The 23,051-nt window shown below is 55.2% G+C and overlaps 2 protein-coding genes across 2 annotated transcripts in view; one reads left to right on the top strand and one right to left on the bottom strand.

Annotated features, from left to right (window-relative positions):
• The window catches only part of LOC105731885 (sterol regulatory element-binding protein cleavage-activating protein), a 141,304-nt gene extending 136,823 nt beyond the window's left edge, over nucleotides 1-4,481 (top strand). Inside the window, 7 exon segments of the mRNA XM_064366966.1 lie at nucleotides 706-1,225; nucleotides 1,303-1,388; nucleotides 3,017-3,099; nucleotides 3,203-3,369; nucleotides 3,546-3,626; nucleotides 3,830-4,012; nucleotides 4,092-4,481. Coding sequence (XP_064223036.1) covers nucleotides 706-1,225; nucleotides 1,303-1,388; nucleotides 3,017-3,099; nucleotides 3,203-3,369; nucleotides 3,546-3,626; nucleotides 3,830-4,012; nucleotides 4,092-4,337 — 1,366 coding nt within the window. The 3' untranslated portion in view covers nucleotides 4,338-4,481.
• Nucleotides 4,482-4,717: 236 nt separating this feature from the next.
• The window catches only part of LOC105710835 (tyrosine-protein phosphatase non-receptor type 23-like), a 33,378-nt gene continuing 15,044 nt past the window's right edge, over nucleotides 4,718-23,051 (bottom strand). The window contains 26 exon segments of the mRNA XM_064366968.1: nucleotides 4,718-5,429; nucleotides 5,523-5,636; nucleotides 5,751-5,886; nucleotides 5,958-6,062; nucleotides 6,182-6,366; nucleotides 6,464-6,697; nucleotides 6,699-8,235; nucleotides 8,308-8,487; nucleotides 8,574-8,667; nucleotides 8,670-8,724; nucleotides 8,807-8,970; nucleotides 9,046-9,357; nucleotides 9,639-9,784; nucleotides 10,169-10,234; nucleotides 10,313-10,427; nucleotides 10,517-10,596; nucleotides 10,765-10,823; nucleotides 10,948-11,004; nucleotides 11,396-11,443; nucleotides 11,521-11,652; nucleotides 11,725-11,804; nucleotides 12,067-12,214; nucleotides 12,329-12,378; nucleotides 13,039-13,115; nucleotides 13,341-13,468; nucleotides 21,719-21,793. Coding sequence (XP_064223038.1) covers nucleotides 4,968-5,429; nucleotides 5,523-5,636; nucleotides 5,751-5,886; nucleotides 5,958-6,062; nucleotides 6,182-6,366; nucleotides 6,464-6,697; nucleotides 6,699-8,235; nucleotides 8,308-8,487; nucleotides 8,574-8,667; nucleotides 8,670-8,724; nucleotides 8,807-8,970; nucleotides 9,046-9,357; nucleotides 9,639-9,784; nucleotides 10,169-10,234; nucleotides 10,313-10,427; nucleotides 10,517-10,596; nucleotides 10,765-10,823; nucleotides 10,948-11,004; nucleotides 11,396-11,443; nucleotides 11,521-11,652; nucleotides 11,725-11,804; nucleotides 12,067-12,214; nucleotides 12,329-12,378; nucleotides 13,039-13,115; nucleotides 13,341-13,468; nucleotides 21,719-21,793 — 4,839 coding nt within the window. The 3' untranslated portion in view covers nucleotides 4,718-4,967.

Here is a 23,051-nt window from a genome sequence, read left to right as displayed (position 1 = left end):
GGCTGCCTTCTCCTCCGTGCCGCCCCAAACCCTCTCACCCCGGCGCTGCCCTGTATCCCCACTCCTTTGTCCTTCCCACTGATTCCCCCCTCCTTTCTCCTTCCCACTTATCCTCCCTCCTTTCTCCTTCCCTCTTATCCCCCCTTTCTCCTTCCCACGTAGCCTCCCCTTTCTCCTTCCCACGTATCCCCCCCTTCTTCTTCCCACGTATCCCTTCTCCTTCCCACGTATCCCCCCCTTTCTCCTTCCCACTTATCCCCCGCCTTTCTCCTTCCCACATATCCCCTCTCCTTTCTCCTTCCTACATATCCCCCCTCCTTTCTCCTTCCCACTTATCCCCCCTCCTTTCTCCTTCCCACTTATCCCCCCCGCTTTCTGCTTCCCACTTATCCCCCCTTTCTCCTTCCCACATATTTCCCCCTTTCTCCTTCCCACGTATTCCCCCCCTTCTCCTTCCCACGTATTCCCCCCCTTCTCCTTCCCACGTATCCCCCGCCTTTCTCCTTCCCACGTATCCCCCCTCCTTTCTCCTTCCCACGTATCCCCCCTCCTTTCTCCTTCCCACGTATCCCCCCTCCTTTCTCCTTCCCACGTATCCCCCAACCCCTCCAGGCACCTTCCCATCCCCTCTCACCCCCCTCACCCCCTCTCGCCCCTCTCTCAGCTCCCCACCCCCTCTCATTCCGCCCTCCTGGCCCCCAGCAGGCAGCGTCGGGACAGTGGCGTGGGCAGCGGGCTTAAGGCTCAGGAGATCTGGGAACGACTTTCAGATGATGGGAAGGCTGGCCCAGAGGAACCTGGGGACAGCCCTCCCCTGAGACACCGCCCCCGGGGCCCTCTGCTGCCTTCCCTCTTCGGGGACCAGCCCAACCTCACCTGCTTAATCGACACCAACTTTTCGGCACAGCCGTGGCCCTCAGAGCCCACTCAGCCCGAGCCCTGGCACCGGGCAGTCTGTGGCCGCACCCGGGACTCCCCAGGCTATGACTTCAGCCGCCTGGTGCAGTGGGTGTACCAGGAGGAGGAGCTGGCGGCCGTCTGCACGCCAGCCCTGCGCCCACCCTCGCCTGGGCCCGTGCTGCCCCAGGCCCCTGAGGACGAGGGTGGCTCCCCCGAGAAGGGCTCCCCTTCCCTCGCCTGGGCCCCCAGCGCGGAGGGTTCCATCTGGAGCTTGGAGCTGCAGGGCGGTCTCATCGTGGTGGGGCGGAGCAGCGGCCGGCTGGAGGTGGGCCGAGGGACTGTCCGCCCTGGGGACTGTGGGCCTTCCTGGCGGGCAGGTGCTCACAGCCTTTGGACTCACAGGTGTGGGACGCCATTGAAGGAGTGCTGTGTTGCAGCAGCGAGGAGGTCTCCTCAGGCATTACCGCTCTGGTCTTCCTGGACAAAAGGTGAGCTGGCCTGCCTCAGCCCCAGATGTCCCCAGCCTTTGGTAGCCAGGCCATACTCTCCGAGTCTTGAGTCCTGGCTCCCTTCCACTGCTGTATTGACTCGATTGACCTTTTTGGTGTCCAGCCCCACACCTGTGAGCAGAGGGCAGTCCGCTTGGATGGGAGGGTGTCGACTAAGTGTTAGGGGTGTGAAGTGCTGGGAATAGGGCCTGGCACACGGTGAGCTCCCATGGTCTTAAGCACTGTGACGGTGGGGAGTGAGACACTCTTGTCCTTTCTGGCCCTTCTCAGTGAAGCCAGTTTCTCTGTAAGCTTGTCAATATTGAGCCTTTGGGGTATCTTGGTTGCATTTTTAGTTATGGAAAATGCGCTTGCAGAACTCTCTCTTCTTGGCCGCTGGGGGCTGTTTTCTGTTCTCTGCTCTGTGCCTGCTCCTGTTGTGCTTGCCCTCCTCAGCAAGCCTGCTGGCTGTGGGCGTCCCCCGGGCTCCGTCCACACACACACTCCCTTGGGAGTCTCAGCCACCTGGGCTGGCTCCCACCTCTGAGCTGGTGAACCTGGGTCTCCACCCATGGCCAGGTGCCTTCTGCCAAACATCTTCCCCTGGCTGCCCCGCGCTGACTCCTCCTTCAAGGCCCCTTGACTGTTAGTGGCAGCACCATCTAAGCTAGAACTGGAACCTTTGTTTTTCCTTGGGCATCCCTTGCCCTTAGTGTTGTTGATTTCTGCCAGTGGCTGCTGCCGCCATTCCTGTCACCTCAGGTTCTACACAGGCCTCGGCCAACATCTTCCCCTCCAGCCTGGCCAAGTTCACCAGGTTCTTCCATGCTCCTTGGAAATTTTCCTTTGCTGCCTGTTTTAGCTTTAAGAAGAGCCCCAGTGTCTCAGCCTGACCCTCAGGGTTCCTGGTGACTGTAGTCTCTCCTTGTCTACCCACTTCCAGGCATACACTGTGGCTTGCCCAGGTCTGGTGTGGGCCCTTCAAATTCATGGGCAGAGGTTGTAGATATCCATTGCCTTTTGCTGCCATAAGATTTTGAACCCCACGTTCTTTAAGGCTTTGGGGTTACTGGGCAAATTTACCCATCCCTGCCTGTCACACTGTACCTACAAATTGTGGGAAGCAGAGAAAATCCATGTTTCTTTGTGGAAAGAAAGGAATTGGTGTGGGCTGTGCTTGGGTTGAAGCTGCTTCTGTGTAATGGAGAAGGCAGGCTCCCCCAGTGCCCAGCACAGCCCACCCTGCCTCCTGTTTTCCCTCAGCAGCCTTCCCTTCGGCTCCGGGCTACATGGAGCCCTCCACTTGTTTTCGTGTTTTAATTTATAAGCTTACGTGATGTTCACCAGGTACTTACACATGTCAGCCTATTTGATTCTCATGACCACCATCCTGTGAGGTGGGTACTCTTATCCCCATTTTACAGATGAAGAAACTGAGGCACAAGGAGGTTAATATTTGGAGTTGCCCTCTGGCTCCAGCATCGGTTCTGGCACTGTGTGCTTGCTTTTTGGCCACGTCCCTGCTGTCCCTTCTTGAACTGGCCCTTTATCTCTCTTGTGCCCACATGCTCGGCCCCAGGGCTGGGGCTCTGAGGGAGAGGCCCCTGGCAGCTGTTTTTCTCTTCCAGGATTGTGGCTGTGAGGCTCAACGGTTCCCTTGATTTCTTCTCCTTGGAGACCCACACTGCCCTCAGCCCCCTGCAGTTTAGAGGTTGGAGGGCCTGGGCGGGCAGGTGTTCACACTTGGTGGGAGGTACAGGGGCCATCTGCCCGTTGCCTTCTCAGAGATCCTTCACTTGGCCATTTGTCCTCAGGGACCTCAGGGCGGGGCAGTTCCCCTGCCTCTCCGATGTACAGCAGCAGCGACACGGTGACCTGTCACTTGACCCACACAGTGCCCTGTGCACACCAAAAACCCATCACAGCCTTGAAAGCTGCTGCTGGGCGCTTGGTGACTGGGAGCCAAGACCACACGCTGAGAGTGAGTATTGTCTCTTCTCTTGGGTGCTGAAGTGGCCTGGCACAGGGGGTGGGAGTCTGATGCATTCGCCAGGGAGAGGCTGATGGAGTCCTGGTGAAGGATGGAGGGCATTTGCCGGGCAAAGCATGACTTGGTAAATCCCAGAGGCCAGAACCTGAGGCCCATCCCTGTCCCAGGTGTTCCGTCTGGAGGACTCGTGCTGCCTCTTCACCCTGCAGGGCCACTCAGGGGCCATCACAACTGTGTACATCGACCAGGTGAGGGGCCCGCAGGGGGCTGTGGATAGGGTAGGGGAGTACAGAGCCAGGCCTGTGGTCCACGTTTGCTGAATCCTGGGAGCTGGTTCCCAGGGGCCTTCCAGGAAGCAAAGTAAGGGTCCCACCCACCAGGGCACAGGGACACCATGGCTGACAGAGGTACTCCACCACAGTGACCCTGCTCCCCTGGCCCGTTTCCCCAGACCATGGTACTGCCCAGTGGAGGACAAGATGGGGCCATCTGCCTATGGGATGTACTGACTGGTAGCCGGGTCAGCCACATGTTTGCTCACCGTGGGGATGTCACCTCCCTGACCTGTACCACCTCCTGCGTCATCAGCATCTGGGACCGCAGCACGGGCATCAAGTTCTACTCCATTCAGCAGGTAGAGGGGGTGGGGTCATAGGATTTTTGGCATTTTAGGGAAGGACTCAGGACTGAGCTTGTCACGTCCTTGCCTCTAGGACCTTGGCTGTGGTGCAAGCTTAGGTGTCATCTCAGACAACCTGCTGGTGACCGGCGGCCAGGGCTGTGTCTCCTTTTGGGACCTAAACTATGGGAACCTGTTACAGACAGTCTACCTGGGGAAGAACAGTGAGGCCCAGCCTGCCCACCAGATCCTGGTGCTGGACAATGCTGCCATTGTCTGCAACTTCAGCAGTGAGCTCAGCCTGGTATATGTGCCCTCTGTGCTGGAGAAGCTGGACTAAAGGCGGGGCCTCCCTGCCCAGGCAGGGGGCTGGGGTGCTGTGTGGGGGCTAATGCACTGGACCTGGACTTGGGGGAAGGAGCTGAGTATCTTCCGGCCGTTGCCTCCTAACTGTAATAATACTAAACTTTTTTAAAAAACCACATTATCTGTAAGGGACTTTGGGAGCTACTTGTGCACACTCCCTGCCTGGATCCTCCACAGAGCTGCTGATGAAACGTACTGCATGCAAGGGTGGTGGATGAGCAAGCCAGAGCTGCGGGGCTCTTAACAAACTGTCCTGGTGGTGTGGCAGTTTGGTACCATCCTGTCATTCATGAAAGGTGCTGAGTTCCTTGTGCTACTGGAGCTGAGGCGGCAATGGGCAGACTCAGACATGGGTCACAGAACAGGGTGGTTTATTATTTCAGTAGCAAAGAGCTGAAAAATGTCAGGTCCCATAAAGGAGCAGAACCTGACCCAGAGCCTGCAGTGCATCTCCACCCCACAGGGGTGCGGGCTGGGCCAGGCAGGGCTGAAGGCAGCAGGAATGGGAGTAAGAGACTGTGCCCACTGAGAGGCTCTGCTGGGTGTGGGTGGGTGGGCATGAGAGATGATGATGTAGTGTAAGGAACAGGTAGAGGAAACCTGGTCAGGTCTTGTTGAGTGTCCAGAGTGGATCCAGAAGGCTGAGGGGGTCGTCAGAGGGCTGCATGGCCCGAAGCCCCTGCCCGTTATGGGCCTGCAGAAAGTTCTGCTCGCTCATCCGCTGCTTGCCTCGCAGGGAGCTGTCCAGGGAGAAGGCCTCTGGGGTCAAGGAGGCCAGCAGCTCCAGGGAGGAGAAGGGTGGCCCTGAGCTGGGGGCTTCAGGCACTGGCGGCTCCTCCTCAGGCTGGGGAGCCTCAGGCACGGGGGAGGAAAGCGGGGGAGGGGAGGAAGATGGGATTGGGGTAGACTCCGGGAGGCTGGCTGGCAGGCCTGGGGGCTCTGCAGGGCCTGGCAAGCTGGCAGCCAGGGACTCCAACCCCCCAGGAGGCCAGATGCTGAGCTTGGCAATGGTGGCCTGGATGGTGCTGATGGGCACGTCCCCACCAAGGACCAGGTCCTGGGAGTCCTGAGGAAGGTGGTTTTGAGAAGACAGAGTGGGTGAGGAGAGGGAGTCCCAAGGCTGTGGCCATCCCAGCAGCTTCCAGGGAACTGTCCTCACCTTCTGGCTGATGCTTGTGCTGGCCAAGGGTTTGCATGGAGGGGGCACACCGTGGCGCTGCAGGACCTGCTCCACGTGTCTCGCCACTGCCTCATAGCAGAACCTGAGGTGCAGCTGCACAGGTGCATTTGGCTGGGTCAGCTGGGCAGGGGCCGTCACCCCGCAACAGAGGCCGTCACCCCGCAACAGAAAGCCCACCCCAGCCCACCTGCCCAGATCCTACCTCACCTCCTGCAGCATGTGCTTCCTCTGCTGCCGCATGCGCTGCACCAGCTGAGGCAGCTCGGGGATCCCGTTCCCAGCCTCCACCTCCTGCACGGCTGCATAGAGCAGCTCAAAGGCTCCCGTGCGGCCCACACCAGAGCTGTGCCAAGAAGGGAGTATGAATCCAGGCCAAGAGCCCGTGGAGGAGGAACCCTCAGGCCCACCCTCTACCTGCAGTGCACGACGATGGGCGTGTGCAACGGCCACTGATGCAGGTAATGTGTGTGCACCTCCTGGATGAAGCGCAGCAAGTTGCTGGGGCTGTCGGGCAGGCCCCTGTGGGACAGGATGGGGCAGGGAAGGGCCTATGAGCCAGGCCTAATCTGAGGCCTGTACCCCTCCCAGCACCAAGGACTGGGCAGACCCCCAACCACCACCCAGAGCAGTGGACGCACAACTCAGGCCAAGTGGGGAAGTGAAGGTGCATGAGAGAGCGCTTGAGGCTCTGGTCTCGGAACTGCAGGCTCAGCACGCGCTCCACATGGGTTTCAGTGCTGCGGACGCTGCTCAATGCCAGGCTCAGAGCACCGTGTACCATGGGCTGGCCCCTCTCGGTGGGGAAGTAGCGTGCCACTTTTTGCTGAGGGACGGACAAGCCAAGACAGGGCTGGTTTTCTAGGGTGCCCTGCCCTGCCACCCCACACTGCCCTCGTGGGCACCCATTCCACCTCTCTCACCTTCTCCATCTCAGCCTCAGAAACCAGCATGACAATGACCGACACTTTCTGCTCATGGACCATGAGCCAGAAGTCAGCAGCTGTGCCAGGCAGTGGGGCCTGGGTGGCCACTAAGGGGGGGCAGTACGGTGAGAGCCCCTCCACGCAGCTGGCATTGATGTAGTCATCCTTGCCTGAGCGCAGCACCACACGGTTACTGTCATAGGGCATGACATCCTGGTGCCGGTGCTTCAGTTGAGTAGCAGCGGGCGACGGCGATGGAACGGCCTCGGGCATCGTGTTCCTGCGCATCTTGTAGCTCCCGCCAGACGGTGTCCAGAGCCCCCATGTCCCCCAGCTGGCCCCGAAAGGCCTCTAGCTTCTGCTGCAACTGCCTCAGCCTCTCAGGATGCTCATAGGGGTCTTGCTCGATTAACCGCAGGGCCTGTGGCCTACGGCCCTCAGCTGCATCCACCTTGGTAGGCTGCAGCAGGGGCTGCCCACCCCCAGGAGGCTGAGTGCCGCCATGCTGGCTCTCTGGGCTGGAGAGCAGGTCTGCAGCTGCAGCGCCTCGGCGCAGGCAAGGGGGCGGCTCTGCTGCTGGGGGCCGAGGGGGTACTGGGCCAGGCCCTGGAGATGGGGCAGGTGAAGGCACCAGGTGGGGACTAGGGGTGGGCTGGCCAGCAGGCAGGGACCCTCGGATGGTAAGAGGGGCTGCCTGGGGGCCCATGGGTCTGCTAGAAGGGGGAGGACCATAGGCCAGCGGGGGATGGGGAGGCCGAGGGGGCCCAGGGCTAGGGAAAGGCAGAGCCCCCGAGTGGGGTGGCAGAGGGTCTTGAGCAGGATCTGGGTGGAGCTGGGTGTGCAGGGGGGGTGGTGGCTGCCCCAGGACCCCAGGCTGAGGGGCATAGGTGTAAGGGGATTGTGGGGGTAGGAGTCCTGAGGCCTGGGGTGGGAAGAGGTGCGGATGCTGGGGTGGAAGGAGCTGCTGTGAGGGCTGAGGCCCAAACACTTGTGAAGGATGGGGCTGGGGCTAGGGCTAGGGCTGGGGCTGGGGCTGGGGCCGGGGCCCAATCCTCGGGGCTGGAAAACCTGTAGGGATCCCAGGAGAGAAGTGGTGCTGGGCTGGGATGGGTTGCTTGGCTCCTACAGGGTAGGTGTAAGGCATGGGCAGTGGCTGTGGTGGGGGCACTGGGAAGCAGGGCTGGGGAGGAGCAGGGGTGGGGTTTGGCCGTGGGGACATGTGGCTGGAGATGGGTGCCTGGATGCTGTCTACTATGGTGGTGGCTGGCCGAACCCCCATGGCCAACTCAGGGCCTGAGAATTGAGGTGGGGCCGAGGGCAGACCTGCAACTGGTGGGGCTGGTCCTACCCCCCCATAGGGACTGCTCAGCACTTCATGCTCGGGGGAGGATCGGGGCACAAGGCCCAGCTCTGGGGTGTAGGCAGGGGCTAGGTAGAGGGCAGGCCCAGGTGCCACGGGCATTGCAGAGGGCCCTGGGGCCCTGGGCTGTATCAGCTGCGTGGGGCCTGAGTAGGTACCAGGGGGCATCGGGCCTGAGAGGTAGTGGGGTCCTGGGCCTATGGAGTTGGGGAAGGGGCTGGGAGGAAAGTGGAGTGGGGTGGCAGTTCCCAGGAAGGCGTCGGGTGGTCGTGGGGCAGCCACCATGTCAGGGGGCAGGCTGCGTAGCTCCTCAGGGGGTTCTGCTGCCTCCACTGCCTTACTCTCCTCCCTGTGGGGTAGCAGCGGCTTTGGGGCCGTGGGCCGTGGTGGTGGCTTCTTCTTCAGCTCCCTGTGGGACAGGCCCCCATCAGCCCAGCCTGTCTGGACCGGAGCCGCACCACAGCCCCCGGGTCCCACCCACCTGTCCAAGAGCTGCTGGCGGGCAGCTTCTTGGGCCTGGCAGGTAGACTGCGTGTGCTCCAGCAGAGCAGCCACCTTGCTCTCCAGGTCTGCATAGAAGTCCCTGCCCTCCTGCGACTTCTTCATCAGGTCCTCATAGGCTTCATATGAGGCCACTAGGGTCTGCAGTGTGGAGTTCCACCTGGTGAACAGAAGGGCCAGCACCAGGTGAGCCACAGGGGCAGACACCAGGTGGCTCCGGGCAAGAGCAGAGGGCCAGGCACTGACTTTTGGTCCAGGTCACTGAGCACCCACCGCACGGCCGCGTACTGCACGTTGGCTTCTGTTAGTGCGCGGAGGACGCGGTCCTGGGCTGCCAGGTCTGTTCCAGGTACACCTTCAGCTGATCGTACTTCTTCAGCTGCTCCTCAAATAGCTTCTGAGGGAGGGGTGGGCATGACACTCAGGGCCTCAAGTCCTAAGGGTGGAGCCCAAAGCCAGAGCCCCTCCACCCCACTCACCCAGCCCATCTTCATCTCCGAGTGGTCTGTGGTGACCAGCGAGGCAGTGATGTCATCCTTCTGGATAAGCTCACGCAGCTGCTGCTCCAGGGACACACGCTGGTCCCGCATCTCCTGCACCTTGGCCAGGATGCGCTTTAGGTTCTGCAGCACGGCCTTGTCCTCTATGGGCAGCAGCAGTCAGTGAGGCCACAGAAACCCCCAGTTTGAGTCTCCTCGTGGGGTCGGGCAGGGCTCACCTGGGGTGAGGGCCGGTGTGGGCAGGGCAGCCTGGACCTGGTCCAGTGGCCCGCTAAGGAGGCGCAGGTTGCCGACGTGCAGGTTCATGGCACGGTGCAGCTCGCTGTTGGTGAGGGAGACCTTCTCGTGGACTTCCATGTACTTGGCCCATTCTTGCCTCACTTCGGCCAATTCAGCCTTGGAGGCAGTGGAGATGGCCCCAGCCTGGCCCACCGCCTCCCGGAACTTCTGCTCTAGCAGCTCATCCTCCTCCAGCAGGTCTCTGATGTCCTTCAGGGAGGCTTCCACATCCGTGAACACGCCCGACAGCACTGCAGGGGAGGATTGTAGGCACCCCTTAGGCAGGCCAACCGGGAACCCATAGGCCCCTCCCCCGAGAGACAGAACCGCCCCCTCAGGTCAGGGCTTGAATGAGGCCCAACGCACATTGAGCTCCACAGATGCAGGGTGCACAAGGTACACTGATCCAGAGGAGTGGATGTGGATGCCTGAGCCAGGGCCTAGAGGGGTGCAGCCTCCATCCTCAGTGACCTGGGACACGGAGGAGGCCACAGCAGATGACCTCCACCTGCTTCCTCTGCCCCTCACTTACCTTGCATGGATTGGACGAGGTTCTTGACAGTGTCAGGCCGGACACTGAGGGCCGCACACTTCTCCATGAGCTGGGGTGGGATGTGACTGTAGGCATCAAGGTTGTCCACGGTCTCGGGATCCAACTGCATTGAGTCCATGAACTAGCTATGGGGGGGGTCAACAGGGCCAGGTGGCTGCTGACCCAATTCTGACCACGTCAAAGGAGCTACTAGGGCGAGCCTCACCACTGAATCTGCAGTCTCAGTATAGAGCAAATTGGACCTCGGACCCCTACTACTAGGTCTGGCCTGGACCCACAGAACATGCCCAGGGCACTGCTGGAAACAGTGGACCAGAAGGTACCTCTTCCTCCCAAGACATGACTCCTGCCTTCCACACTAGCCCCATCACCCTGGGCAGGAAGGCAGTATTGGGGAAGCTGTTCGGAACAGACATTTCATTCCTCTCCCAGCACAGGCAGCCCTGGGGCCCTCAGAGGCCTGGGAGGTGTCGCCTGCCTCTGCCTCCCGGCCCGAGTCCCACACTCACTCCAGGACCTCATTCTTGTCCTCAATCTTGGCCGCCATCTCCCGAAGCAGCTTGGCCTTCTCCTCGCTGCAGAAGCAACAGAGCATTTGCTGGAGACCCACATCTTGGGACACCCCACCTCCCTCTGTGCCACCCTCCACCCACCTGTACAGTGACGAGGCCTCGTGGGCAGCCATGGGTACCAGTTTGGCAAAGATGTCAGGGCCTGTGACAGCTGGATCTGTGGGGTTCACTGGCAAGGGCTTCACCAAGGGGGCTCCTGAGGGTGTGGGAATTGTGGGGATCAGGCCCACGAAGCGTCCTGGAGGTAGCCTCCTGTGTCCTGTCCCCACCTCTTGGCTCCCCAACCTTTTACAGGCTGAAGAGTGTCCAATGCTGGGACAGCCTGGTGGTAGATGAAGTCACTGTCCTTCTTGGCTGAATTGTACCTGGGGGTCAGAAGCCGGGGGAGTGGGCAGTCACGGGGTGTCAGCAGGAATCCAGGACCTACTTCCCACGTGGGACACTGCTCTCTAGAGGCTTCCTCCCAAAGATGCCAGCAGAGGCACAAAACCCTTTGAAAAAAGAGGAAACCAGGACCACCCCCACAGACTCACTTTCCCCCAATGACATCCATAGTGAAGCGAAGCGCGTCTTGCACAGTGTCAGGCTGGCCCTGTGGGGTTAGGGACACAGGTAGGGCCTCAGCACCAACCAAGGCTGGCACCAGGACACCCCCTCAGTCCCACTAGGCTTGCTCCTATACCCTCGAGGGGCAGCCACAACCTCCTCAGCTTTACCTTGGCTAACTTGATGTCTTCATTGAGCTTGTCCAGGGCACTCTGGAAGTACGCGACCTGTAGAGAGTGGCAGGAAAGCCTGCTATGTCCTCCTCTGCTTGGACCCCTACTCCTCCTGCCTCCCACCTGGCCCTATGAGGCGACACATCAGATGACAGGCAGCTGAGGAGGCAGCAGGGCACCACCTCAGCCAACAGCAGCAAGGTGGCGGCGCCACACCCTGCCCCAGCCACCTGCTCTGCAGGGAGCCTGCCCTACCTCCTCAGACCCCGAGGGATGAGGGCTGCACAGATGGGTCAACACTTAAGACACCAGGCCTGCAGCAGGGTGGTGGCCAAGATGAGACAGAGAAGGCCACCCCCTGGTGTGTAAGGAGTGGGAGCACAGCCGGCATCTCACTGAAGGCTGCTATCGGTCCCCAGTCCCCTCCTTGCTGCAGCTCACTCACCTGCTCCCCGAACTTCTGCTGCTCCTCAGCCTGCTTTCCCATGTGCAGCTGGAGAAGAAGAGACATCATGACTTGCTTCCTGAGCTGTGGCCACTCAGCCCCGCCCCACAGCCCCGGGCCCTCACGTGAGCCACAGCTGCCAAGTAGTAGATCTTCATTTGCACGAGCTTCTTCCAGTCCTTCTGAATCCGGCCCAGCAGTGAGGTGGTGTCAGGGTTCTCCAAGGCCCGGCATGCCTCCTTATAGTAATCTACCACCTGGGAACCGGGTGGGGCCCAGTCAGTTGGGGGTCAGCAGTAAAGCAAAGGCCTCCCCAGCCCCATCCCTACCTGTGCACTGCTGTGGGCTACCAGAAAGCTCTTTCTGTTGTCCAGCATTGACTTCTCCAGGAGGCACTCCTGAGCCTGGCCTTGGGGTGACATGTGAGGTTCGCGCACCCGAAGTCCCCCGCTTGCCCTTCCCTTTCCCGGGGTGGCAGACCGAGGGATCCTCCTTCACTGCCCTCTCCTCCAGCTGCCCCTACTCCAAGCAGCACCACTGTGCTCCTGACTGACTAAAGCCAAGGCCCCCTGCTTGTCCCTCACTGCGATCGGCACATGGCCTGGTCCAGGATCGATGCCCAACTGCCCCTCCCTGGCCATCCCCTTCCCTCGATTCAACTCCACTCCAACCAGGGCACCTCCTCACCAGCATGAGGTTGACGTTGAGAATAAGGATCTGGCGACTCATGTCGACACTGTAGGCTTGAGGGAAGTGCTCCCGCAGGTAGGCAAAGGCGCCAGCTGCGCACTGGAAGTGGGTACAGGAGACCTTCATGCCCTGGGAGGGGTAGGGAGGATGGCCTGTGTCCACTCCACAGGCAGGATTCAGCCACACTCAGGAGGCTGCCCCTCCCTAGTATGTCCACCTGTCCCACTACATCCCTCTCCTCACCTCCTCAGACACCCGCTTGTCCATGGCCCCCAGCATGGAGTGCAGTGCTCCTGGGGAGGGAGAGGACACAGTGTTAGGAGCTGCTCACACCCACATAAAGGTGAGACAGAGGGGGCCCGGTTGTCATCCACAATCAGGAAAACAGGGCTCTGAGAACCAGGGCAGTGAGTCCAAGGACACCAAAGCTGGAGGGAACAGGGAAACTCAGAAGTCCTGCCCAGCCCTCAGTCTCCTTCCTGCTCTGCATTTGGCAGAGGGTGGAAGGGCACTCCTGTCCAAGGGGTCCAATCTTGAAGCTTCAGGGATGTTTGCACAGAACTCTGGGGCTCCCTCAAGGCTTCTCCCTTGAGCCAGGCTAACGCTGACTAGCAGGGCAAACTGAGGTCAGCCTTGCTCTCCGCCTGCCTGAAGCAGCCCCAAACTACAAGGGGGAGTGGCTGTCCAGTCAAAGAAAAAAGGCCATCTCTCCCAGCCAGAGCACACAGTGGCAACTCTGTGTGGCAGCCAGCTCAGTAGAGCCTCACCCTAGCACAGAGGCTCCCCATAAAATGGCAGAGGAGCTGGCAGGGCTGTGAGGAAGGCAGTTGAGGGGCAGGAATCCTGGAGTCCTCCCTTGATCAGCCCACTGCCTTTGTGGTCATCTGAAGAGCTGAGAGTTAGGCTGGCAGGACCAGGGAGTAGGGCCATGGGGAAGGGATCAGGCAGCTCACCAAGGTTGTAGAGAATACAGGCCTGCTCGTACTTGATGTCCTCATGGGCCACAGACTTGCCTGAGAAGATCTCCGTCCTGCAGACATGGCACCCCAGTCACCTCGAGGGAAGGAGCTGACCAGGGCCCTGAGATTAGGTAGGGGGACTAGCCACCCCAGTGTGGGGTTGTGGGGAGGTCTGGGGAGACCATATGAGGCCATTCCCCATCCTATGCAGCAAGGAGAAGGGGAAAGGGAGGGGAGGCGCACCCCCACCACCCAGACTCCCCCTGGGATCCTCCAGCCCTGCCTGTGGCTCTCACCAGGTGACAGGGACAGCGGCCTCCTGGCCCGAGCCCATGGGGACCCGACTCTGCAGGTAGTGAAGCTGGCCGAGGTACTTGCGGAGGACACTACAGCCCTCAAAGTCCCGTGGGACACGGACAGCATTCTGGAGGGGCAGGATGGGAGAAGCAGGCCTGTTGTCATATGGGGCAGTGGACAGGCAGGCCAGCTCACCCACAGATGCCAGGAAACATGCATCAGAGATAGCTGACTGCACACGCCAAGGGATCCCAAAAAGTCCATGGCTACACTTGTGGTCATTCAACAAACCATTCCACAAGCCAGGGCTGGCAGCTGGCACCCTGAATCCATCCCCCGTATCTTTTTTTTAGATGGAGTCACTCTGTCACCCAGACTGGAATGCAGTGTTCACTGCAACCTCCCAGGTTCAAGTAATTCTCCTGCCTTAGCCTCCCAATTAGCTGAAACTACAGGCACATGCCACCACGCCTGGCTAATTTTTGTATTTTTAGTAGAGATGGGGTGTCAGCATCTTGGCCAGGCTGGTCTCAGATAATCCACCCACCTCGGCCTCCCAAAGTGGTAGGATTATAGGTGTGAGCCACTGCGCCTAGCCCATCTCAAATATCTGAAATGCAGTTTGCAACATGTTTTAAATTTTTACTGTACTTTACTTTTGGTCCACAGTTCTTTGTTTTTAACAGAGATGATGTTTTGCCATGTTGCCCAGGCTGTTCTCAAAGTCCTGGGCTCAAGCAATCAGCCTGCCTCAGTCTCTCAAAGTGCTGGTATTACAGGCATGGGCCACCACCTAGCCTGTTTCGTTTTTTGCTTTTAATAGAGATGGGGTCTCAACTATGTTGCCCAAGCTAGTCTCCAACTCCTGGGCTCAAGTGATCCTCCCACCTCCACCTCCCAAAGTGCTGGGATTAAAGGTGTGAGCTGCCACACTCAGCATGACCCACAGTTCTGTATCTGAAAGTTTACTGTAACAGACATCCAGGGAAGCAAATGCTTGGATATGAATGAAAGCATATTTATCACCGCATTATTACCAGAGTCAAAAACTGGACTCCAGGTCAGGTGCAGTGGCTCACGCATGTGGTCCCAGCATTTCGGGAGGCCAAGGTGGGAGGATCACTTGAGGCTAGGAGTTAGATACCAGTTGGGGCAATGTAGCAAGACCCTGTCTCAACAAAAAAGAATTTTAAAAATTATCGAGGCATAATGGTGCATGTCTTTGGTCCCAGCTCCTTGGGAGGCTGAGGGGGAAGATCAGTTGAGCCTAGGAGGTTAAGGCTGCAGTAAGCTATGGTTGTGCCTCTGTTTTCCAGCCTGGGTGATGGAGCAAGACCTTGTCTCAAAAAACAAAAAGCAAAACTGGATATCCACCAAAATTCCCATTAAAGAGGACTGTTTTAAATAAATAATGTCAAGGCACCCTCACAAGAGAATACTTTGCAGCCATGAAAACTAAAGACAAGAGTCTCTATTCATATGTTAAGAGGCCTATGGCATGCTGTTGGGCAAAAAAAAAAAACAAACCCAAAAAACAAAAACTCTAACAAATGGAATGTTACTTATGAAAAATCATAGAGACATTGATATCCAAATAGGTACATAGGCCAGGCACGGTGGCATGCGCCTGTAATCCCAGCTACTTGAGAGGCCGAGGCAGGAGAATTGCTTGAACCTGGGAGGTGGAGGTCGCAGTGAGCTGAGATTTTGCCATTGCACTCCAGCCTCAGCAATAACAGTAAAATTCCATCTCAAAAGATAAATCAAACAAATAAACCAAATGGGTACATAAACAAAAAGAAAAAAATTCAGAATGTACATCATAATGTTAACAGTGATTATCTCTGGATGACAGGTTTTAAGTAATTTATCTTATTTTATATAAATAAATAGATACAGCCGGGCGAGGTGGCTCACGCCTATAATCCTAGCACTTTGGGAGGCTGACACACTTGAGCCCAGGAGTTCCAGACCAGCGGGGGCAATGTAGTAAAACCCCGTCTCTACTAAAAATTAACCAGGCATGGTGGTGCGCACCTGTAATTCCAGTTACTTGGAAGGCTGAAGCAAGAGGATCACTTGAACCTGGGGGGAGGAGGTTGCAGTGAACTGGGATCGTGCCACTGCACTCCAGCCTGGGTGACAAAGCAAGACTCGGTCTCAAAAAATAAGTATTACTTGGTATATTCTCAGGAGTAAAAATAGAAGAGAACAAAAAAATAGATATGTATACATCTGACAGAGACGTGTATTCTTCATATTGTTTATGTATTCTTTATATTGAACATTTTCAATATTTATGATAAACAACAGAGCTATTCTTATTTTTGGGGAAGAAAAAAAAACAAAATAAATGAAGCCTCTGCTTAAACAGAAAAGCAAACAATACACCCTCCAAGGAGCAGGTACACAGTGAGGGGAATGACTTGACACTTGTCCGCCCTCAGCCTTCTGCAGAGAGGACCAGAGCCCCTCACTAGGACTTAGCCAGAAGAAATCCTCCAGGACGTTCCATTCTGAGAGTTCGGCTCTGAGCTGCCAGCAGGGATGCTCTCAGAAGGGGTACACCCTGCGGGACAGCGGAACAGAAGAGTTGGGCACCAGTCCCACTCTACACCACTTCCCAGCAGTGTCCTGGGAGACTCTGAGACTCCAGTCTCTTCTTTAAACAGGGATGATAATCTCTCTGGTGGTGAGGCCTCTAGAATGCCCGCCACAGCCCACAGCATCAGGCCAGTGCTTCCCAAATCTAGTCATTTTTTAACATACCCCTCCATCATGACCTCTGCCATATCCAAATATCACTTGTACTTAATGTTTTTCTTTAAACAACCTATTTAAAAAATTAAGAGCCACATCCTAAGCAATAACAGCTCTAGAATAACAGGTGTGATGTGCTACTAGTTTTTTTCAATACTCACTAAAGTAGCACATATAAAACAATTAAGAAATCTTGGCCAGGCATGGTGGCTCATGCCTATAATCGCAGCACTTTGGGAGGCCAAGGTGGGAAGATCGCTTGAGCCCAGGATTTTGAGACCAGTTTGGGGAACATGGCGACACGCTGCCTCTACAAAAAATACAAAAATTAGCCGGGTGTGGTGGTGCACACCTGTAGTCCCAGCTACTCAGGAATACAGGCTTGGGAAGGGGAAGCCTTCCAAGCTTCCTGATTGAGCCCAGGAGGTGGAGGCTGCAGTGAGCCATGATCATGCCACTGCACTTCAGCCTACGCAACAGAGTTAAGACCCTATCTCAAAAAATAAAAAATAAAATTTGTCTTGTGCTTCCTAAAACCATCTTTGGGAAACAATGGAAGCAGTCTCCCCTCCAGATCCAAGAGATCACCTACACCCTTTAATCCGCCCAAGAATGCAGCCCCCTATAGTTCTAGCCTGGTCTGTCAGACTCAATAAGACAAGCTGCGCAGAACTGCAGAGAAGTCTGAGAGAGCACTTGATGCTGTCACGCACCCACAGCAACCCTTGTGCCTGTCAGTTTTATTCCCTGTAATCACAAAGCCAAGAATTTATTCCAGAGTTTAAAAAAGAAAGTCTTCTTAGAAACAACTATGCAAACCCTGGTTTTACCGATGAGGAAACAGAGGCTCAGATCAGGGAAAGAGGATTGCCTAAAGCTTCCAATGGTAACTTTTTCATTGAAAGATTATTATCAGTGTCATATGTAAAAAAATTTGTTCTGTGGTTTCACAAGTTTAAGGCACAGTGATCTAGGCCAGGCATGGTGGCTCATGCCTGTAATCCCAACACTTTCGGAGGCTGAGGCAGACAATTGCTTGAGGCCAGTAGTTCAAGACCAGCCTGGGGAATATGACGAGACCTTGTCTGTACAAAAAATAGCCAGGCGTGGTGGTGCACACTTGTAGTCCCAGGAGGCTGAGGTAGGAGGATCGCTTGAACCCAGGAGGCAGAGGTTGTAGTGAGCTGAGATAGTCTGCACCCCAGCCTGGGTAACAGAGCGAGATTTTGTCTTTAAAAACAAAAACAGGGCCGGGCGCGGTGGCTCATGCCTGTAATCCCAGCACTTTGGGAGGCCGAGGCGGGTGGATCACGAGGTTAAGAGATCGAGACCATCCTGGTCAACATGGTGAAACCCTGTCTCTACTAAAAATACAAAAAATCAGCTGGGCACGGTGGCGTGTGCCTGTAATCCCAGCTACTCAGGAGGCTGAGGCAGGAGAATTGCCTGAACCCAGGAGGCGGAGGTTGCGGTGAGCGGAAATCACGCCATTGCACTCCAGCCTGGGTAACAAGAGCGAAACTCCGTCTCAAAAAAAAGAAAACAGAAAAATAAATAAATAAATAAAACAAAAAACAGTGATCTAGTCCAACTCCCACATTGCTGGGATAAATTAAACCAAGTCCCAGCTGGGCGCAGTGGCTCACGCCTGTAATCCCAGCACTTTGGGTGGCTGAGGCGGGCAGATCACGAGGTCAAGACATCGAGACCATCCTGGCCAACATGGTGAAACCCCATTGCCACTAAAAATACAAAAATTAGCTGGGCGTGGTGGCGTGCACCTATAGTCCCAGCTACCCGAGATTGCGCCACTACACCCCAGCCTGGTGACAGAGTGAGACTCCATCTCAAAAAAAAAAAAAAAAAATTTAAACCAAGTCACAGGTAGGGCAAGTGGCTACCCTAAATGGCCTCGTGTGAGCTTTTTCCGTGCTGGAAGAGCACAGGTCTGGAGGCTGCTCTCCCCAACCCATTGCTCTGTGCAGGCTGCCTGCCTTATGCTTTGGAGGATCTGTCTCAGAGGATGCTTTGGAGACTGGTGGTAATGCTCCTTCTAGGGCGTGTTGTGTCCTTGCGTGTAGTGTGTGCCTGTGTGTGCAAAATGATGGCTATCCTAGGGGCTAAGATTATCTCACTGGTTTTCAAACTTTGTTCAAATTAACCCTTTTTAGAAATTAAATTTATGAGGAGGGTTCTGGGAGGACGGCATAAGAAGTAACATGAGAAATCTGTCTCCCCACCAAGACAAGCTGCAATGGCAGAATCTGACTTAACTCCGGAGTCTATTGAAGGCTTGCAACTTTTAGGGGAAGGCTTGGACAGTACAGTTCATTGCCATTAATTTTGGTCAATTTCAGCCCCTACCATAGTAGCAGCCACCCATTCCCTACCACAGCACCTGGCAGGCAGCTGTGTACCGGTTCAGGAACAGCTTGTGGAACCCAGCATGGACAAAAAGTACTATGTCCTCCAAATACAGGAGATCTGTGCTGACTGCTGCTTCTGACCACAGAGGTACAGAGAAAGAGGCAGCTCCTCCACATTGCACCTCCCTCCATGGCTATAAGCTTCTCTACCTCTAGCTGAAGTAACTTCCAAGGGATCTAAAGGCCTGGCATCTTTTTCCTTCTCCTTCACTTTTCTCTTTTTCTTCCTTTGGGAGGCAGACACTGAAGAGTAAGATGTTCAAACACAACTGCATATTTAGGGGAAATTAGAAGTCACTGTGCATGTGCAGGGAATGGTACAGGCTCCAAAAAGACCTGTGAAGACCCTAAGTTTACAAGGCTAGGTACCGTGGCTTACACTTTTAATCCCAACACTTTGGGAGGCTGAGGCCAGAAGATCACTTGAGCCCAGGAGTTCAAGACCAGCCTGGGCAACACAGGGGGACCCCGTCTCTACCAAAAATTTAAAAATTAGCCGATGCGGTGGTGTGCACTTGTAGTCTCAGCTACTTGGGGGCTGAGGTGGGAGGATGGCTTGAATTGGGGAGAATGGAGGCTGCAGCGAGCCATGATTGTGCCACTGCACTCCAGCCTGGACGATGGAGCGAGACCCTGTCTCAAAAAAAGAAAAACAACTTTAAGTTTACATTTCAGGCTGATTTTTGGCACGGAGGTAGCCTACAACAATCAAAAACACAAAAAATAAAATCAGCAAATCCCGAGGAAGGGAGAGAATCTGATATCCAGAGATGCGACATCATTAGATTCTTTTTAAATTTCCTTCAAGAATTTTCCCGTTGCATTCCTAACTTGGTGATCTGGTGCAAGAGGCCCAGCTCAGCTTTTCACGTGCCTTCCTCACTAATTGTAATCATTTCTTTTTTTTTGAGACAGTTTTGCTCTTGTCGCCCAGGTTGGAGTGTAATGGCGCAATCTCAGCTCACTACAACCTCCGCCTCCCAGATTCAGGTGATTCTCCTGTCTCAGCCTCCTGAGTAGCTGGGATTATAGGCATGCGCCCCCAAGCCTGGCTGATTTTTGTATTTTTAGTATAGACAGGGTTTCTCCATGTTGGTCAGGCTGGTCTCAAACTCCTGACATCAGATGATCCACCCGCCTCGGTCCCTCAAAGTGCTGGGATTACAGGCGTGAGCCACCGCACCCAGCCTGAGACAGAATTTTACTTTCTTGCCCCGGCTGTGGTGCAGTGGTGCGATCTCAGCTCACTGCAACCTCCGCCCTCCAGTTTCAAGCTATTCTCCTGCCTCAGGATGACAAGTGCCTGCCACCAGGCCTGGCTAATTTTTGTGTTTTCAGTAGAGTCGGGGTTTCACCATGTTGGCCAGGTTGGTCTCAAACTCCTGACCTTGTGATCCACCCGCCTTGGCCTCCCAAAGTGCTGGGATTACAGGCATGAGCCACCGCGCCCACAAGTGTAATCATTTCTAGCTTTTCTTTTCTGGGACAAAGTCTTGTGCCCTATTACCCAGGCTGGAGTGCAGTGGTGTGATTTTGGCTCACTGCAACCTCTACCTCCCAGGTTCAAGCAATTCACCTGCCTCCATCTCCCTAGTAGCTGAGATTATAGGCATGTGCTGCTACCCCGCCCGACTAATTTTTTTATTTTTAGTAGAGACAGGGTTTCGCCATGTTGGCCAGGCTAGTCCCAAACTCCTGTCTTCAAGTGATCCACCCATCTCAGCCTCCCAAAGTGCTAGGATTACAGGCGTGAGCCACTGCGCCTGGCCTTGTACTAACTTTGAATAGCTGACATAGAAAATATCTTCACCCAGTAGACTAAGTGAAATGTATCCAAAAATGTACTGATTGGAAAATAGTCACTAATACTGCTGGGTTATTCCAAGAATTGGTATTCAGTTCATGACAGACAAGAAAACACCACCCGCTACTGATTTCCATGGCATGTATTTACATCACTGGTACCCAAGCTCAGCCACACCAGTACAGACTCTCAGACTTCTAACAGAAACATAAGGGAAAACATGTTGTTATCCAATAGTAAATACAATAATCAGGAAAAAAAAATACAGCGTACCTCATTTTACTGCATGCCACAGATGCTGTATGTTTTACAGATTGAAGGTTTGTGACAACTTTGCATCACACAGGCCTGTCGGCACCATTTTTCCAGCAGCATGTGCTCATTTCATGACTCTGTGCCACATTTTAGCAATTCTCACAATATTTCAAACTTTTTTATTATGTATCTGTTATGGTGGTTACCGTTGCCGTTGTTTTTGGTGCCATGAACAGCACCCATAGAAGATGGCAGACTTAGAAATGTTACGTGTGTTCTGCTTCACTGGCTGGCCTTTTCCTGTCTCTCTCCCTCTCCTCAGGGCTCCCTACTCCCTGAGACACAATAATATTGAAATTAGACCAATTAATAACCTTAAACCTCTTAAGTGTTTCAGTGAAAGGAAGAGTCATACATCTCCCCCCCCCCCTTTTTTTTTTCTTTCTTAAACAGTCAGGGTCTCACTCTGTTACCCAGGCTGGAATGCAGTGGTATGAACATGGTTGGCTCACTGCAGTCCCAAGCTCCTGGGCTCAAGTGATCTTCCCCCGTCAGCCTCCTGAGTAGTTGGGGATACAGGTGTGTACCATCATGGCTGGCTATTTTTTTTTTTTTTGTAGAGAACAGGGTCTCACTATGTTGAGGCTGGTCTTAAATTCCGGGGCCTGAACTCCAGGAGGAACCGATCCTCCTGCCTTGGCCTCCCCAAATGCTGGGATCAGATGCATGAGTCACCACGTCCAGCTGTCTTTCACTACATCAAAAGTTAGAAATGGGCTGGGTGGCTTTTTGCCTTTATCTTTTTTTTTTTGAAATGGAGTCTTGATCTGTCACCCAGGCTGGAATGCAGTGGTACAATCTCAGCTCACTGCAACCTCCACCTCCCAAGTTCAAGCAATTCTCCTGCCTCAGCCTCCCGAGTAGCTATAGGCACGTGCCATCACACCGCCTAATTTTTGTATTTTTAGTGGAGATAGGGTTTCACCATGTTGGCCAGGCTGGTCTCAACTGACCTCAAATGATCTACCAAAATGCTGGGATTACAGGTGTGAGCCACAGCATCCAGCCTAGGCAGCTTCCCTATCAAACCAATCCTGTCTATTCATGCATAAAAAAAAAGTTATTCTCCTACCTGTCTGAGCAATTCCAGCTTCTTCAGTTCTTCATTGTAGGCTTCTGGGTTCTCTCCATAATTCTTCAGAACAAACTAGAGAGACAGAAGAACATAAGCCAGTGGCAGAGAAGACCCCCACCTTGCCCTCTGAGTCCTGGGCAAGCACCAACCAGGGCTCAGGATCAAGCGCAGTCCTACAACCATAAGCGTGTCTCCTGGACCACCAGGAACTTGACCTCAAGAACAGGCAGCACCACAATGCTGACTACGAGAGCCTTGACCCTGGACCAACACTCTGGCAGGTCCTCCTGATGCTGTAGCCTCCCTACAAAATCAGGAAGCCAAGGAACTCAGCTGGCTGAAATGGGGTCCTAATAAGGATTCCAGAAAGGGTCAGGAACTCAAGCCTCCCTAGAAGACTGGGCCCTGCTGTGTTCTGAGGTCACAATCATAACCCTAAGCTGATAGCAAGTGCAGGCAAGAGCCACCAAACAAGAGTGGGAACAGAAAGCCTCTCTCACCAACCCATCCTTCTGGCTGGGAAAGGACAGCATAGAAATATGTGATCTGCAGCGTCATCTGTGAGGAAAGGCCTGCGGCTGTGTGAAGAGAATGGCCCAGGTGGGAGAAGGTGAGAAGGGGAGGTCATTAACCACATCGAGAGAGCCCTGGAGTGCCTGTCCACAGTGACACCCACCACCGCCAAGCAGACTATCTTGGACAGTGAGCATACGCACCAGCCTGGAGGGGCAGGCTCAGCCCAAAGGGCCCCCTGTTCAACTCAGATCACCAGACTAAGTCAACTGCAACTGTCCCTGTTGCAGTACCTGCTGCTGGCGTCTTGGCTAGCAATCTGGGGGCCCAGATCCACTGATGCCACAAACACGAAGAGCACTGACACCTACCTCACAAGGCTCCTTAAGGCCCTGACCAAAGTTTGCAAGGCAGAGAGAGAGGAGGCTGGGAAAGGCTGAGAGGAGGCAGGCTGTTCCGTCTGGAAGCACATTGACATGTTGTGTATGGCCCGCCCATCTTTCCTGGGGTCCCTTCCCAGGACCCAGGACCCATGGCTGAGGAATCAGCCACATGGGAACCGGGAAGTCTGTGTGGCAGCTTCTATCTGCCTGGTGGGCAAAGAGAGAAGAGGAACAGACGGCAGGGAGGCGACAGCGGAGCTAATTACACCACCACACAGCCCTTTCCAAAACCTCCAAGTCTAACCCAAGTTCTCCTGTTAGTTTCAGCTCCTCAAAGTCCCTGTGTCCATAAACTCTCCTCTCTCCCTCTGCCACCTCTGTCCTGGATAATCCACCCCCTTCAAATCCGTCCCTTACCAAGTAGCCAGAATTGG

The sequence above is a fragment of the Aotus nancymaae genome, unplaced genomic scaffold (assembly GCF_030222135.1).
Source record: "Aotus nancymaae isolate 86718 unplaced genomic scaffold, 86718_ANA_hifiasm-v0.15.2.pri h1tg000067l, whole genome shotgun sequence".
In the NCBI taxonomy this organism is placed as follows: domain Eukaryota; kingdom Metazoa; phylum Chordata; class Mammalia; order Primates; family Aotidae; genus Aotus; species Aotus nancymaae.
Note: the sequence above shows the minus strand (reverse complement) of the source record. Positions and strands in the feature narration are given on the sequence as shown.